The sequence below is a fragment of the Mastigoproctus giganteus genome, chromosome 12 (assembly GCF_048544385.1).
Source record: "Mastigoproctus giganteus isolate SK-2022 chromosome 12, ASM4854438v1, whole genome shotgun sequence".
Lineage (NCBI taxonomy): Eukaryota > Metazoa > Arthropoda > Arachnida > Uropygi > Thelyphonidae > Mastigoproctus > Mastigoproctus giganteus.
This window is the reverse complement of record NC_143586.1, coordinates 12,528,242-12,545,070: the sequence shown is the minus strand read 5'-3', so window position 1 is coordinate 12,545,070 and position 16,829 is coordinate 12,528,242. Positions and strand designations below refer to the sequence as shown.

The window sequence follows — 16,829 nt, the reverse complement described above, 5'->3', positions numbered from 1 at the left end:
ACATGCGCCAGTGTGCGCCACTTGGCGGTAAAATAATATCAGAATCTCGATTTTTTTTTTTTTTTTTTTCAATAGTCAGTGGGATTCGAAACGAAAATAATTTTCTTTTATTATAGGTTTTTCTTGTTTCTTTTTTATTTCTTTTATTTTTTTTTAACTTCAACAGGGTATACCAAAAACCTGATAGAAAATTAAAAATCGATTATAGGAGAAGTAAAAAAATTATGCAGATGGGCAGAGATTTAGCAGTTGATATTTAATATTGAAAAATGCAAGGTACTGCATATGGGTAACATTAATCCCAGATTGATATGGTATTATAATCAGAGTAGTGGAAAATGAAAATGACCAGTGTGAGGAAGGTGGTGTAGCGTAGTCAGATATGAAGTTCTCTGAGCAATGCAGGCAGGCTAACAGGACAGCTTATGGGGCTTTGTCTATAATAAATAGAAACTTTGCTAGTAGATATAAGGAGATGATTATCCCATTGTATAAAGCAATAGTTGGGCTGAATTTTAATAATGAATACAGTTCTAGAGTTCTAGAAAATACAGTTCTATTTTCAGGCTGGTTGTAGATTTGCTGGAACAGTGTAGAAAATGGCAACGATTTTCTGGTATTACCAAGACAGGCTCCAATGACAGTTCTGCAAATTTCAGCGTCTGGAGACTAAGCACCTGCCATATTATGATGTGATTGAGGTGTTTAAAGCTGTGAATGGATTGACAAGCTCAATGCTGAGGGGATTCTTCCTCTTGCTCAGACTATGCACATGTAGGCAAAGGATGAGGAATGATGAGTACAGGATAGATGTGCAGAGGTTTGTCTTCAGTGAGTGAGTGGTTGATTGTTGGAGCAAACTTCCATCTGTTCTCGTGGAAGTAGGCAGTTTGAATAAATTCAAGGAAGAACTAGACAAATTATTGGAGGGGATAGAGCAAGCTAATGGTTTATGAGCTTGCTTTCTTCAATCATATGCCACAACTACGGCTACTAATACTATGAGTAAAGAACCCTCTGGAGTCTGGAATAGGATGCATATAAATTCCTTCCACTGTCCACTTCTTGTACCTTCTTTTCCTCAATCAAGATGTTAATCTCATCCTCTCTCTCTCTCTCTCTCTCTCTCTCTCTCTCTCTCTCTCTCTCTCTCTCTCTCTCTCGCGCGCTTCCTGTATTCTCATTGAGTTACTCTCAGCTCCATTGAACTTCAAATATTATCTTTTTGCCTCCTTCACTCACCTTTCCACCTTCTTTTGTATTTCCTCCTTCCCATCACCTTAAATTCACAAATCATCGAAGTCTTTGCTGTTTTTCTGTGCATCCTTTGCCAAAGATTTCTCGTAATCTGCCTTCACTTCTCCAAGCTCCTTTGTGACTTGACTATAGACTAGTTTATGTCTACCATAGGCTTCTGTCGCTTAATAATTTATATGCATCCCATTCCAAACATCATCACTTTCAATTTTTCTGTCCCAATCCTTTTCTCAACATCATTTGCTATATCATTCATAACTATCATGATTAATAGAGGTGAGGTGAACTGCCCTATCTCAGTCCATTTTTAATTTCAAACCAGCCTGTGTTTTCAACCAGCGTTCATTCCCTTTGTATAGATTTTTAATACTCTCCATTAGTGACATTCATACTCCCTGTTTTCTTAACATTTCCCACATCTTTTGTTTCTCTATGCTACCCTCGTGTGTAGCACAGTTGATAGAATCGCCATCCTCCCCACACCTAGTGGAAAAGACCTCTGTTCGAGTCCAGTCGATGATGGGAGAAATTTATATGGAGATGGAAGGAATTTTTATGAGTCTTTTTCACAACGTGGCTGTAGTCGGTCTCAGGGAGGGTAGCATAGTTTTTCTCCCGGAAACTCAGATTTTTCGTCTAGCAAACGGAAAATCGACCACAGAACACACGCAATTTACAGACAGTATACATAGAACATTATGGCCTTAGTCACTGTTGCTTCTAAAACCCTACAACAACAACAACAACAACCCTGAATGGCGATCCTATAGAGACCTCTTCCCCCTATAACTTTTCCTACCAGGTCCGCTCAATCATCCCTCCCCTTTTTTTTTTCGCCTCAACTTGTAGAGTGGGTATTAATCCCTGCAGCCCACTCCTGTTACCATTCATTCTGACCTCCTCTCTTCTTCCCTATATTCCTTTTCAACAGCTTTTTTACTTGGCTGTCAGGAAGCTCAGGTGCCTGACTCACCTAGAGACCCTGCAGCCAAGTACCCAGAACAAGACACACACACACACACACACACACACACACACACACACACACACACACACACACACACACACACACACACACACACACACACACACACACACACACACACACACACACACACACACACACACACACACACACACACACACACACACACACACACACATCAGTTGACGCACTAAGCAACGTATGCAGCTGGTACCTGAACTTTCTTTCCTTTTTGAGTTACTGAACTTAGAAAAATAAATTTTCTCGAACATAGCCTTTCACAGTAATTTGTGTTTTTTTTTTTTAATTCAGTTGAAATGCAGTTGTGCTTGTATTATTAAATGCAAATATCTTTAACTTACTGTACTTTTTTTTTTAAATTTTCTTTGTGATTAAAATGCCGCAAGGCTTTGATTTCAACGAAGAAGAGAAATTTTGAATAAATAAAGAATAATTACAACAGATTATCACTTGCTTTATTTAGGGATCATAAAATCATGAAATAACAAATATGAAGTCCACAATTTCTGTTATGGAGAATGCCACAAACTTGAGTAGTAGGAATGATGAACTACTTGATGTGGTTGGATGTCCTTTGGAGTTGGTTATCACTTACTTTATTTAGTGATCATAAAATCATGAAATAACAAATAACGTCCACAATTTCTGTTACAGGGGATGCCACAAATTTGAGTAGTAGGAATGATGAACTACTTGATGTGGTTTGATGTCCTTTGGAGTTGGGCAATCTGTTAGGATTAAAAATCGTTATTACAACTTATTACTATCATAAAAACGTATGGAAATCAACTCTTCACTGCTTTATTAAAATATCAACTTAATTTAAATTTATTTTCACAGTTTATTAATTCATTGGGAATGACAAAGATAACTTCACCAGCAGCGTATTTGCTGGTGAAGCAAAAATCAACAAACACCAGCAGCGTATTTGAGAAAATTCAGGGTGGCAGGCTAGCTTTATTGAGCAGATAGTTAAAGGATTTCCCTCGCTATGTAGCTGGTGGGACTACTCATTTTAAATAAATCATAAATTGCAGACTTGGTAGCTTAACTTTTTTTCCAGGGAAAGTAATGGAATCACACTGGTTAAAAGAAGTAATGAAGAATCATATAGAAAATACTGCAGTTTTATTTCAGACACATGGTGGGTTTGTTGAGGGGAAATTTTGTCTGACCAATTTGATTAGATACTACGATGTGGTCACAGAGGAAATGGATGAAAAAAATCATTTTGATGTCATATACTTAGATTTCAGGAAAGTTTTCGATACTGTTGCACATGAAACACTGCTGTACAAAGTGGAGCAGTGTGGCATTACTTACTGGCAAGTTGCTGCTATGGATAAAGGGATAGTTGAATGGGGGAAGACAGAAAGTAATCAATGGACACTAATCTTCGTAGGCCAATGTTATTATTGGCCTACGAAGTCGTCCAAGGGTCCAGTATTGGGCCCATTTTTGTTTATATTTATCAATGATATTGATTAAGGCATATCAGGCTTAATGTGCAAATTTGCAGATGATACAAAAGTTGGCAGGGTGGTTAATGATAGTAATCTCACTGTAACTTAACGACTGTGAATACTACACTGAGGGTAGTGGAAAATGAAAAAGACTTGGGGGATTATTGTGCAGCTAGGCCGCCGTAGCCTAGTGGTCAGGCGCGCGGGTGCATAAGTACACGTGCCTTGAGTGACCGGGGTTCAAGCCCGTGACTACTGAATATGGTGCTGTTTCTTGTATTCTGTCTATCTTATGAACTCCTCTGACCATTTGATCGTCCCGGATTATAAACAGAAAATTTATTTATTTATTTAGATATGAATTTCTCTGAACAGTATTGACAGGCTGTCAGAACAACTCATGGGAACTTGCATAGGGTCTCGCAGACATTAAAATTCAGTGTCTATTCAACTGTCTGCACGATAGCACTGTGGTTATAACTCCGTCCGCCCCATCCCCCTTACCCAGTGTTAAAGGATCAGGCTCGAATCCCGTCAGTGACTCAAGAGCTTTTATGGGCTGTTTCCCTCCGTGGCCGAGTTAGTCGGTCTCAGGCAAGGACAGCAAAATTTTTTTCTCTGAGAAATTCAGGGTTTTTTTTATCTAGTATAACAAGCTAATTGTATGGTCTTGGTTCCATGTAACACGTCGTTTGCACTAATACACACGCTCCTTCTTCTCAGGTACAAAAAGCATCGTCATCATTATATCCTTGCGATCTCTTTTTATGGCGAAGGTAGATGAGAGCTCCTCTGCTGATAATGAGGTTCAATCGTGGTTCTGATAGTGCTGTACTCTATTGTCTTCTGTCAAAAGCAGGTTTGTCCTAAAACTGCCACCAGATATTAGCTCCACTCCACAAGATTTTACACCAGATCCTCATTCTTGAGACCTTCATCCCGATCTGTGGCCGGCATATGCGATCAACATAGAACTATCAGGCTGCATCTACTAGAAGGGAAGTTTAATAGTATCCTAATGGTGCGAACATTCGGGCGTGTGGAGTCTTTCAGACATTTTAACATATTGACGAGATCTGGCTATTTGGTTTGCCAACAGTGGAAGAACTTCCCTTACCTGCCATTATAAAGCGGCTGGATAGGCTGTGTCAGCGATTATGTCGTCATTTCACAAATATTCATGACTATATTACAATTTTCGCTCTGGTGTGAAATCAGAGCCTTGCTTTGGTAATGTGAAATTTATTTATTGAATATTTACAGTATATCTGCAAAATATGTTGTGATATGAATGGAGATTTGTCCTTTGTATTTGATTTATTCTTCAGCAAACGTTTGAGTTAGCATAATAACCTCATCAAATATACACTGGTATGCAAAATTTAAGGACTAACACTATTTCTAAAGGTTACACAAAATCAAACGAAACAGCCTGTGGGGATTAGCATAACTGTGGCCGTTCAGTAGAAAGCGCGTGCACATGCAAAAATTTGAATCGGGATGAGAGGGCTCACATAAACAGATAAAAGCAGCAGTTACATGCAAATTACCGAATGGCGAGCACGATTGTTACAGATGTTCGATTGATTTCATACAGTGCTACAGACAACGAAATGACCAATAGGCAACATCTGGATGACTTTACCCGGGGTCGAATAATTGGGAAGCTCCAGGAAGATCGAAGTGCGAGGAGTGTGGCTGCAGAGTTCAGTATTGCCTATAACATTGTCTCGCGTGCGTGGTCGGCCTTCAGAACAATAGGTACAGCTGTTCGAAAGACCAGTGGTGGTCGCCCACGAAAAACAACGCCAAATGATGACCGCTATATAGTCCTACAGGCCAAGAGGGACCACACGAGACAGCAGGATCCATTGCAAACCAGCTGCACAGGAGCACAGAACGCAGGATATCGCGGTTTACTGTGGCCAAGCGACTCCAGAAAGGTGGACTGTTTGCCCGACGACTAGTACGCTGTGTCCCTTTAACACCTGCCCATCGGTGACACCGTTTACAGTGGTGCATCGAACACAAGGACTGGGCAGTAGCGCAATGGGGTAAGGTACTCTTTACTGATGAGAGTAGATTCAGTCTCAGCAGCGATTCTGGACGTCAGCTAATCTGGCGAGAGGTTGGCACACGGTATCACCAGGCAAACATCACTGAAAGAGATCGATATGGCCGCCAAGGTGTTCTCGTCTGGGGAGGTGTTATCTTGGATGGACGTACACAACTCCAGATACTGGAAGGCGGCACTGTAACCGGTGCACGCTACTGTATTGAGGTAATCCTTCCCCATGTGCGTCTGTTCCGTGGTGCCATTGGCCCCGAGTTCGTGTTTATCGATGATAACGCCACATCCCATCGCACTGCAACTGTTGATATGCTTTTGGAAAGTGAGGATATTGTTCGTATGGATTGGCCTTCCCGTTTCACGATCTAAATCCCATCGAACACATATGGGAAGCTCTGGTGAGACGCCTACTGGCACGTTCACACCCACCAGAAAATGCTCACCAGCTGAAGTACTCGTTCAATATGGACGATGTTACCGCAAAAACTTATCAACAACATTGTTCTAAGTATGGACAGGCGGTGCAAAGTCTGTATCGATATTAGGGGTGGCCATATATCCTGCTGAGGACCACCTCTTCCCTTTGTTCCATCTTTGGCAGTGATGCATCTGTATCATGGCAGGCAGCCAGTGCTATGTTGCCATTTTTGAATAATGTTCCCCTGTACCGTTTTGTTTCCGTTCTTGTGTCGGTGTTGTTTCCTTCATCATTTCTGTATCTCACGAGGTTCCTTTGGTATTTCCCATATCCAGGCCACTCCTATGAGAAGCTACAGGTGAAAACCTGACTGGTCCTTCAGTTTTGCACACCACTGTAGCGATACCTTCGAAACGTTTTATCTTCAATTACAAAACCATGTGATGTATTCTTGTTGTTGGTTGGTTGTTGCAGGGTTTTAGGCGCATCAGCAACTTAAGCAATATTGCGCCGTATATATATTATGTATGTAAATTGCGTATGTTCTGTAGCCGGGAAAAAATCATGCTCCCTCGCCTGAGATCGACAAACTCAGTCACTTTTTAAAACCAACCATAAAATTTCCACACATCATTCATGGGATTTAAACTAAGGTTTTTTCCACCCGGTGTGGGTGGACGGCTATTATACCAACTCTCTCAATTATCTTACACATGAAAATCAATCTTATATCTTATTAACTTATCGCTCTATCTCTCTCTGGTATTTATTCATTATTTCACTTTGTTTTGAGATGCAATGTCATTGGGTTAACTTGACTTCAGTCTGAAAGAAAATATGCTATAAAAACGAATGAAACCTACCCGTTAATGCCAGTGTTCTGTTGAACTCAATTTTTAGGATATCAAATATCATTTCGACTCCTGCTTGGCCCTGCAACAAATTAATTAAATAAATATAAATCACTTTATGTATTATAACTGAATTATCTTTCCGTTTTTTGTTACATTAAACAAACAAACTAGACTTAGAACATAATGCAGACATTTCTAATATTCATTGTATCAGAATGGGGTCGGATATGTGCCTTCTGAATGTTTTATTCCCTTGTAGACAAAAGTTTCTTGCGTTCGATTTTTGCTTCTTGATTAATTCAATGTTTTATTTTTATGCGATCAACAGAAGTGAAAAGTAAATAATTATCATGTTACCAATTAATTATTAATTAGTATTAGTAACGGCCGTATGGTGCAAGAAAGCCTATGGCTTATGCTGCACCAGCCAGAAAAAAAAAAAAAAAAAAAAAAAATTCGAACAAAACAATGATAAAAACAAAAATTAAATAAATAAATAATAATAATAATTAATAAATAAATAAAAATAATAAAATGAAATTAAAAATTAAATAAAAAGGAAATTAATCCTATCATCCTATGCGCTTCCCTTACCCGAAAGTACTATCCAGATGACCTTTGAATTTCCCCAAACTGTCGGCCTCTACCACCCATGAAGGCAACTTATTCCAGTAATTTATAACTCGCTGGCTAAAATAAAACTTCCTGCAGTCCAATCTAAACATTTCCCCGCGTAACTTGAATTTATGTCCCCTAGTTCTAGCATCATTTATAATCTTGAAAATTTTGTCCTCATTCATTTTACTGATGCCTCTCAGAGCCTTAAACACCTCAATCAAATCTCCTCTAAGGTGTCTAGTTTCCAAACTCTGCAACCCACATATTCGAAGTCTTTCTTCATAAGGACGCCCTTTTGCCGATCTCACCAGGCGAGTTACCCTTCTTTGCACCCTTTCAAGAAGCTCGATGTCTTTCTTTAGGTGCGGTCTCCATACTTGAACACAGTATTCCAAGTGTGGTCTAACATAGGCCTTATATAATGGGATTATCACGTCCCTATCTCTACTTGCAAAAGTTCGATAGATCATCGATAGGACACCATGGGCCTTCCTTGCAACCTGTTTACAATGCTCAGAGAATTTCATGTCTGACCGTATCGTAACACCCAAGTCCCTTTCCTCCAGTACTGGGTTTAGTTGAACTCCACCAAGTGAATAAGTTATTTTGGGATTACTGTTTCCCAGGTGTAATACCTTACACTTTGTTGGATTAAAGCACAGCTGCCATTTTTCTGACCATTCTTGAAGTCTATCTAGGTCTCTCTGAAGAAGCTCAGCTTGACAGTGATCATTAACTACTCTACCAATTTTAACATCATCTGCAAATTTAGACATCACGCCCTCTATCCCTTCATCAATGTCGTTTATGAAAATTAAAAACAACAGTGGTCCTAATACTGATCCTTGGGGAACCCCACTTCTTACATCAACCCAATCTGAGGAATAGCCATTTATCACAACCCTCTGCCTCCTGCCCTGAAGCCATCCTTCTATCCATCTAAGGATTTTCCCAGTGATTCCAACCTGTTCCAGCTTATAAAGCAACCGCTCATGTGGGACTGAGTCAAAAGCTTTGCTGAAATCTAAATAAACAATGTCGAAATTATTCCCTAAATCCAGCTCGTGAGTGACCCTTTCGAAATAGCGAACCAGATTTGTTAAACATGATTTTCCCTTTACAAAACCATGCTGAGTATCCTTGAGAATTTCAATTCGATCAAAATGATCCTGAATTCCACCCTTGATCAATGCCTCCATGATTTTCCCTACTACTGAAGTCAGACTGACAGGTCGATAATTTCCCACTTCACTTTTAGAGCCACCCTTATGTATGGGAGATACATTTGCACTTTTCCAATCCAAGGGAATCTCCCCAGAGTCTAGTGATGCTCGCATAACCAGCCTCAGTGGTTCAATGCACTCGCTTGCCGCCTCTCTCAAGATTATAGGGTATATTCCATCAACTCCAGGAGCCTTACTAGTCTGTAGGCTTGAAAGTTTTTTCATTAAATAATCTTGCGAAATTTCAATATCATTAATTACATATTTTTTAACTTCGCTCCCACAATTTCCCTTTGCCACAAAAGGCTTTTCATTTGTAAATATCGATGCAAAATAACTGTTGAGTTCATCTGCAACGGCAGCTGGTGTATTTATTACTATCCCCTTTCCCTTACGTAAAGGTCCGATCTGGTTTGTCCTGCTCTTCTTGGCATTTATATATGTGAAGAATTCTTTATCCCCCCTCTTTGCTCTGTTTGCTAGTGATTTCTCATAAACTGCCTTTGCCTGTCGAACCTTTTCTGTGGCTCTATTACACATCAATTAATTAATAATATAATAAAAGTAATTGTTTTTCCTTTACTGCATGTATCTCACAACAATATTTAGTTAACAGATAACAAAAAATGAATTCCTCAAAAAGGAACTATTTCATATTTAAATATAGATAATATATACACACAGCTCGATAGAGGAAGAATTTTATCTTCCTGACCCTACATGATACTTGACAAAAGAGGGAAAAGAAACACCAGTCATCCTATGACATCACCATCCACAAAATATTATTTTTTCATCTCCTTAACCCGAATAAAAATATATAGAAAAAATTAGGCACATGGGCTGAGAAATGGCAATTGAAATTTGACATTGACAAATCCAAGGTTATCTGAGTTATCCTAACGTTATCTTAAGTTATCCGAGCAGCGCAGAGAGGCTGCCGGGACAGCTCATGAGGGTTTTGTCAATGAATCCAAGAACTTTGTTAGCAGAGATATGGAAATGATTATCTTGGTTACAGGTATGGAGATCTCATTTTTAGAAGGACATGGAGCTACTGGAACGAGTAGATAGAAGGGCAACGAGATTGGTGAGGGGAACAAAGGGGTACTGTTACCACGAAAGAATTCAGTTCTGCAAATTGCACCGTCTGGACACTCCGCACATGCGAGGTGATCTGATTGGGGTGTTAACAGCATCCCTTTGTTCCCCTCACCAATCAACGAGATTGGTGAGGGGATCTTTCAGATTGAGGAAAGATGGTCGTAGAATAAATGTGAGGACGTTTGCATTCAGCTAAGGGTTGGTTGATTGCTCGAACAGGCTTCTATCCGTTGTTGTGAAGTGGATAGTTTGAATAAATTCAGGGAAGAACTGGACAAACTATTGGAGGGGATGAATAGGTGAAATGAGATTTATTTATTTAGTTTTTGGCTAATGCTGTCTAAGCTTGCTTTCTTGCATCGTTTGCTACAATTAATACTAAATGGTCGGCACTAGGTAGGTAATATAGGAACTGTAGTAGAATCACTAATATTTGAACAACCCTCCAGTAATAATAATAATAATAATAATAAACAATTGCATAAAATTATTGCATTTTAACTAATTTTGTAGACTTTGTAACTTACTTTGTAGAAAAGGCCCCAAGAGATCGGTCGCCCGATAAACACAGCCTTGGCACCCATGGCCATGGCAGTGAAGATGTCTGTGCCGGTCCTTACTCCTCCATCCAAGTACACCTCAATCTTTCCTCTTATTGTTCTGACAATCTCTGGCAGCACCTCAATCTGAAAAATAATAGGAAACAATATGAAACTGAGTAAACGAAAACTTTTTCTCTTAATTCATTCTTTTTTTAAAAAACATTAAATAACGAACTTCAGGCATTATCAGAAGGTCATATCTTTAGCCTTCTATAATTTTTTAGCCTTCCAGTTAGGCTAAAAAACTTTCAGTTTTATTCAACCAATATAAATCACATGACGTCTAAATGCGATGGGTTCGTTATTTTCCATAAATCAAAAATTTCATGTTAAATTTACTCACTGTTGCAGGTACTCCATCTAACTCTCGACCTCCATGATTGGACACTAAAATGCCTGAAATCCCGTTAGATGCAGCTATACTGGCATCTTCTCCTGGAATGAAATAATTGAATTATTGTTTTACAGTTCAGTAAATAATCTTTCTAACATAGAACACTTTTAAGAAATGTTTCAATTAAGAATTTTCAAACTACAGTTACGTTTCAATGCGTTGAGCTGATATTTCAAGCAATAAACCAAACTAAGAGTACAACAATTTAGTTAAACTGATCAAAATTTAAACTGTTAAAATTTAAATTGATTAAACTGATTTAGTTAATCAACATGGTTCATTGTGGATGTAGAAAGGACTTCAGAAGATAATTTAAACCAATTCAGCTTAAGCAGTCGATACCTGTAAGGATTCCCTTCAGAATAATCGGAAGTGTAGTGACGGTTTTCAGCCATCGAATGGAATCCCAGTTGATGGATGAATCTTCTAACTGGTACACCAAATTCCTCAGCTCGTCGCTACTTATGTTGCCTACGTTCTGTATAACACTTCGATAAATAGGGACACTACAGAGACAACAATATCTTAAATACAAAGTAAAAAGATAAATTTCGTTACCAAATCAAGATAATTGATATCAGTGATATTAAGAATTCTTAGGAAGCCTTTCACTGATTTTAAAATATTGTTCATGTGAATCATATTTACATCTATTATTATATTATAATTTATTTATAAAGCATGAAAGTGTTTATTGATTATCGGAATTCTATTTGCCTAAAACTTATGGTCAGAACGAGAAATTTTGCTTTTGTGGAAAGCTGTTACTAAAAGTAGTTTGTGCGCCTTTATGTGATAACCTGATACTCAAGAATTATACAGCGAATAGCTACTGGGAAAGGAGAATCCTTACTCAATGTCAGAAGGTAGGGTAAAGTTGTTTCTGATGTCGCTTGGCCTCCTTTCTGGGATTGTCGAGTCCACCGTTACAACGATTGCTTTGAATCCGCTTTTCTCTGCCATCTCAACGATCCTGGCGGTGACATTTCGATCACTTAAAATGGATATTTGCATCCAGAAGATACCAGATGGAGCTGCCTGGACTATGTCACTGATTGATGTCGAAGACAAACTACTGACGATCATGATAGTACCAGCAGATTCAGCTGCTGCATAAAGACACAGAGAATAAAACATATGTTACAGTAAGAACTGTAACACACACATATACACATAGAGACGAACTGAGCATTGAGATCATTTTATTGGCAACACCTTATATAGAAAAATGAACAGTTTTATTACCTTTTGCAGTTGCTATTTCTCCATCTGGGTTGAATAATCGATGGTAGGCAGTTGGCGAAATTCCCACGGGCAAGTTTATCTTAGTTCCTAGAATTGTTACTGAAGGGTCAATATCAGAGAACCCCTGAAGTACACGTGGCCTCAATCTGTACCTGTTGAAAGAGAATGGAAAATTCTTGGATATGGACAGGGTTACTACGAAATACAATTTAAATTTGGAGAGACAGTTCTTGGTTAATTAAATAATTGATTTTGTGTGTGCGGTCCTTCAGGTCCCTGTTTCTAGATTTAACACAATTAAATTTAATTACCTTATTTACTAGAATATTTTCCTCATTCATTAATGCTGATTTTTAGAAAAAAAATAAAGAAAATTACTGATAACAAAAGGCTAGTTTGGAATCGCCGACTAGGTACAGTATATGATCAAGGCCGAAGATATCGTTAATTATACACTGACCATTATTTTTGTCAATGTAATATACTTCTGTATTAGATCTTGCAATTTAGCTTGAGCAATTACTGCATGATAATACAATGAAAATATAAAAAACACCGTTTCCATGAATCCCTATGCATATCAATTCAGTGATAAACTGACTTACTATTAAATATTATTTAAATTTTCTGCATGGATTGTAATAATCACTTCTTTGCGTTCATTATAGCTCTTTCTTCATCGCATTGGTATGTAATGCGAACCTCTGTTCCAGCCTTACCTATAGTAAGATTTCCTGTTTTCTTCCAAGGTAAATCCCACTCCAGCTCCATCATTCAAATAATCTTCTAATGCATCCGGTAGAAACATACTGTATCTACGAAAATCCTCGACCAGAACCATTTGACTCGGATCCCATCTGGAACGAATAAATCAACCAATTTTAGAGATAATTAAACTGAATAGAACTCCATAAAATAGGCAATTCGAATGGTATAAAGTACAGTTAGTTGTAAATATTAATTTAAAGCGAATATTAGACAGTTGAACATAATGAATGGAATTATTAAGATTAAACTTACGTGGAACTATTTCTGCTATCTTTTTTGTTATTCTCAGGACACATCTGCACAGAAATCAGAATTAATGTTAAGATTTACCTTAGAAAGAACAGTTTTAATTGTATTTTCTAAAAGGTGGTAACGTTTATTTGCAATATTAGCTTCACTTACAATTTCTAATGCTAGTGGAACTAAGTTGCAGTGATCAAAAAAGTCTCGGCAACTTACAAAACTCTGTAAAATTGGAATCAAATCACAGTTGGATGACCAACTTAATAATAGTGGAAATTACTCACGTTTTGCGTGCTTCCAGAAATTATAATTAAGATAAGGAAACATAGACGGGTTGCTGAAGATCCCCTTCGATCCAGGCGTTTCAATTCCATTCCAAGAAACATTGAAGAACTGAAAAGGAAACAAGTTAGAGAAGTGGAAAGATTTACTCACTAAAATTAAAATAAAATGACTAAAACGTTTACTACAAAATCAAATGTACACACATAGCCAGGAGCAATTTAACCTACCTGAAGTGTTATCCAGTGTCAGTAAAGACCTTGGTTGTGGGTGAAAGCAGTGTGTAGGTGATAGTGAAGCTAAAGTAGCTTTTCATTAACCTGATAGTGGGGTGCTTTACTACGTATGCTGTGTACGTAGATGGGAATGTCTGGTTTTACTAACAAAGACACAGGTGTCACCTTTGGACCCCCCAATACTCAACATTCGCCACGCTGACTAACCTAAACACTCAGCTGCTGCACCCTGCATTCATTGATGTTAGGGTAACATACGTGGCCTGGCATATCCTTAGTGAAAGGTAATAACTCAAAGATATTCCTGTGGTTTTTGGCATTCTGTATCGAAGATCGTTTTTTTCTTATTCATATGTAAGCATCACCGCGGCCCCTGAGCTGTTTCACACCATATGGACTTATAATCGCAGTTGTCTTATTTCGTCATCAATATCGATTACGTCATATGTGAATGCTGGGAAGAGTTCTATAGGCACACATTACGTGGAGAGATGGGATGCATTGGGAAATTAGACATTAATAATATGTTAAAGACTAAATCCTTGGTTGTTTATAATGTTTAGTACAGAAAATGTATTCAGCATAATTTGAGAAACCAGTTTTCAGAATTAAGCTCTGACAGGAACATCAACAACTCTTTTTCAAATTTTAAAAGTAAATGGAAAAAGAGAGGTGATAGAACTTATATAGATAAAGAAGGAAGCAGGGAAGACACTTGGTCTCCTCCAGATCCAAAATGGTAAAACTATTGCACTTCAACCAGAATTGCAAAGTTTAGCATGTTGTATCCACTGTGATAGATTGGGTGCTTCCAGTTATGCAAAAGAACGTATCAAGAGAGTGTGCATCATGCTTTTAGGAAGGCTGCAGAAATCATCGCTAGACCCTAGGGTGATATATTTGAATTAGACAGTTGCGAATTTCTCACTCATTCATAAAGTACAGGCTAAGCTGGAGATAAGTAGCTATACACTGAATGGTCACTTTATTAGGTACACCTGTAGAAAAGCGAGTAGATTCTCCTTTAGTCTTCGGAATAGCCTGGATTCGTCTTGCCATAGTTTCAACGAAGTATCGAAAACTAGCCACGGGTTACTTCGTTGAGTTCATATTGACCATGTTGCTTTCCTCAGTTGTTATAATAAATTGGAAGGTTGCAGAAATTCTAATCCGAAGAGTTCGTTTCAAGTCATCCGACCTGCGGGTAGCACAATTGGTATAATCACCATTTGGTATAATCGGCCTCTCACCGGTGGAAAACATCCGAGTTCGAATCCAGTCAATGATGTTAGTAATTTATATGAGCCGTTTTCACAACGTAGCTGACTAAGTCGGTTCCAGGAAAGAAAAAATGAGAGGAGGAGTGTGTTATAGGCTTAATAACTGTGATGAGTACAACTAACAACCGTATAGAGACTACCATCAGGGTAAAGGGGCTATGGTGGTCTCAGACAGTTTTTAAATTCTATACAGTGGGACAAACTGATGATGTTACTAACAGCAAATTCTAAATAGGCATTCAAGGAATTAATCTTGGAAGCTGCTAGACTTTTCATAGTAACTAAGAAATAATGTTCAAGGTTTAGGCCTAAATGGATGTCAAATGAACTAATGAGACTCATGGCAGAGAAGAAAAATGTATCGGATGCATATAAGTTATCAGGAGACATAGAAGACTATGATAGATATAAGCCAGTCTGTAATCAAGTCACAAAGGAGGTTAGACAAGCGAAGGCGGATTAGGAGACATCTTTGGCAAGGGATGCAAAGACTTCTTTGCCTATGTAAACTCGAAAAGGAAGGAGATGCATCAGAGTGGTCCACTTGATATCGATGGTTCGACTGTTGATGATCCTGTACGGGTAGCTGACAAACTGAATGAGTATTTTGGGAGGAAAGTGGAGGAGAAATTGTTGAAGTTAAACATAATGGCACCTGAGGTGAATGGGATCTATGTAACCATATCATGGGACGCAGCAAAGGAGATGCTCAAATCTTTAGCCATAATTATGACAGAATATTTGGATTCAGGGGGCGGTCTACACTGATTGGAGATGTGCAATGGGGTTAAAAAGGGTGACATGAATTATTATACGCATGTTAGTTTATCTTCTGTTCCGGAAAAAATAATGGAGTCACTGGTGAAAGAAGTATTGCAGGATCATCTAGACAAGGCTGCAGTTATAGTTCAGACACACATGAGTTTGTTAAGAGGAAATCTTGCATGACCAATTTGATGGGATACTACAATCTGGTTACAGAGGAACTGGTTAAAAAAAGTAATGCAAAAAGTAATTTTGATATCATATACTTGGATTTCAGGAAAAAAATTGGACACTGTTGCACATAAAAGACTGCTGTACAAATTGAAGCATTAAGGGCAAGTGACTGCTATGAATAAAGAGCTGTAATCAATGGACACTGCTCTTCGCGGACTAATGTTATTAGTGGAGTCTCACCAGGGTTTGGTGTTGGGGCCATTGTTGGTTTCTATATTTATCAATGATATTTATTAAGGTATATCAGGCTTAATGTCCAAGTTTTCAGATGATACCAAGGTTGTCAGGGTGGTTAATGACAGGAATGACGATATGCTACTGCAACCGTACCTAGAAAAGTTAGGCAGATGGGCTGAGAAGTGGGAATTGAAGTTTAACATTGACAAATGCAAAGTACTGTATATGGGTAGAAGTAACCTCAGAGAAATATAGCAACCGGGTGGTGTTACACTCAGGGTAGTGGAGAATGAGAGAGACCTGAGGGAAATTGTGCGGTCAGATACAAAGTTTTCAGAGAAGTGCCGACAGGCTACCAGAGCAGGTCATGGGGTCTTGTCAATGACATACAGGAACTTTACTAGCAGGGAACAGGAAGTGATTATCCCCTTGCAAAACGCAATGGTCAGACTACACTTTGAATACCGTGTACAGGTCTCAAAGGCCTCATTTTAGGAAAGATGTAGAGCTGCTGGAAGGAGTACAGAGAAGGGCAACGAGATTGATGAGTGGAACAAAGGGTTGCCCTTACCAAGAAAGGGGGCATAAT

The 16,829-nt window shown here is 38.5% G+C and overlaps 1 protein-coding gene across 1 annotated transcript; it reads right to left on the bottom strand.

Moving 5' to 3' along the window:
• Nucleotides 1-2,892: 2,892 nt before the first annotated feature.
• LOC150076700 (2-Hydroxyacid oxidase 1-like) lies at nt 2,893-13,319 on the bottom strand. Its single transcript, XM_090386615.1, has 9 exons — nt 13,276-13,319; nt 12,975-13,112; nt 12,256-12,407; nt 11,864-12,119; nt 11,353-11,516; nt 10,960-11,051; nt 10,542-10,700; nt 7,079-7,148; nt 2,893-2,991 (listed from the first exon to the last, which is right to left on the bottom strand). Exons 1-9 carry the CDS (start codon nt 13,317-13,319, stop codon nt 2,912-2,914), a joined length of 1,155 nt encoding a protein of 384 aa, XP_090242741.1. The 3' UTR covers nt 2,893-2,911.
• Nucleotides 13,320-16,829: the final 3,510 nt, after the last annotated feature.

Excerpts from the sequence above, each read along its gene's own strand:
- LOC150076700 (XM_090386615.1), bottom strand. The coding sequence starts at position 13,319 with ATGTGTCCTGAGAATAACAAAAAAGATAGCAGAAATAGTTCCAC. Across the intron at positions 12,120-12,255 it reads AGAAATAGCAACTGCAAAAG|CAGCTGAATCTGCTGGTACT; the intron begins GTAATAAAACTG and ends GTCTTTATGCAG. Across the intron at positions 7,149-10,541 it reads CTTGGGGCCTTTTCTACAAA|GGCCAAGCAGGAGTCGAAAT; the intron begins GTAAGTTACAAA and ends AATTTGTTGCAG.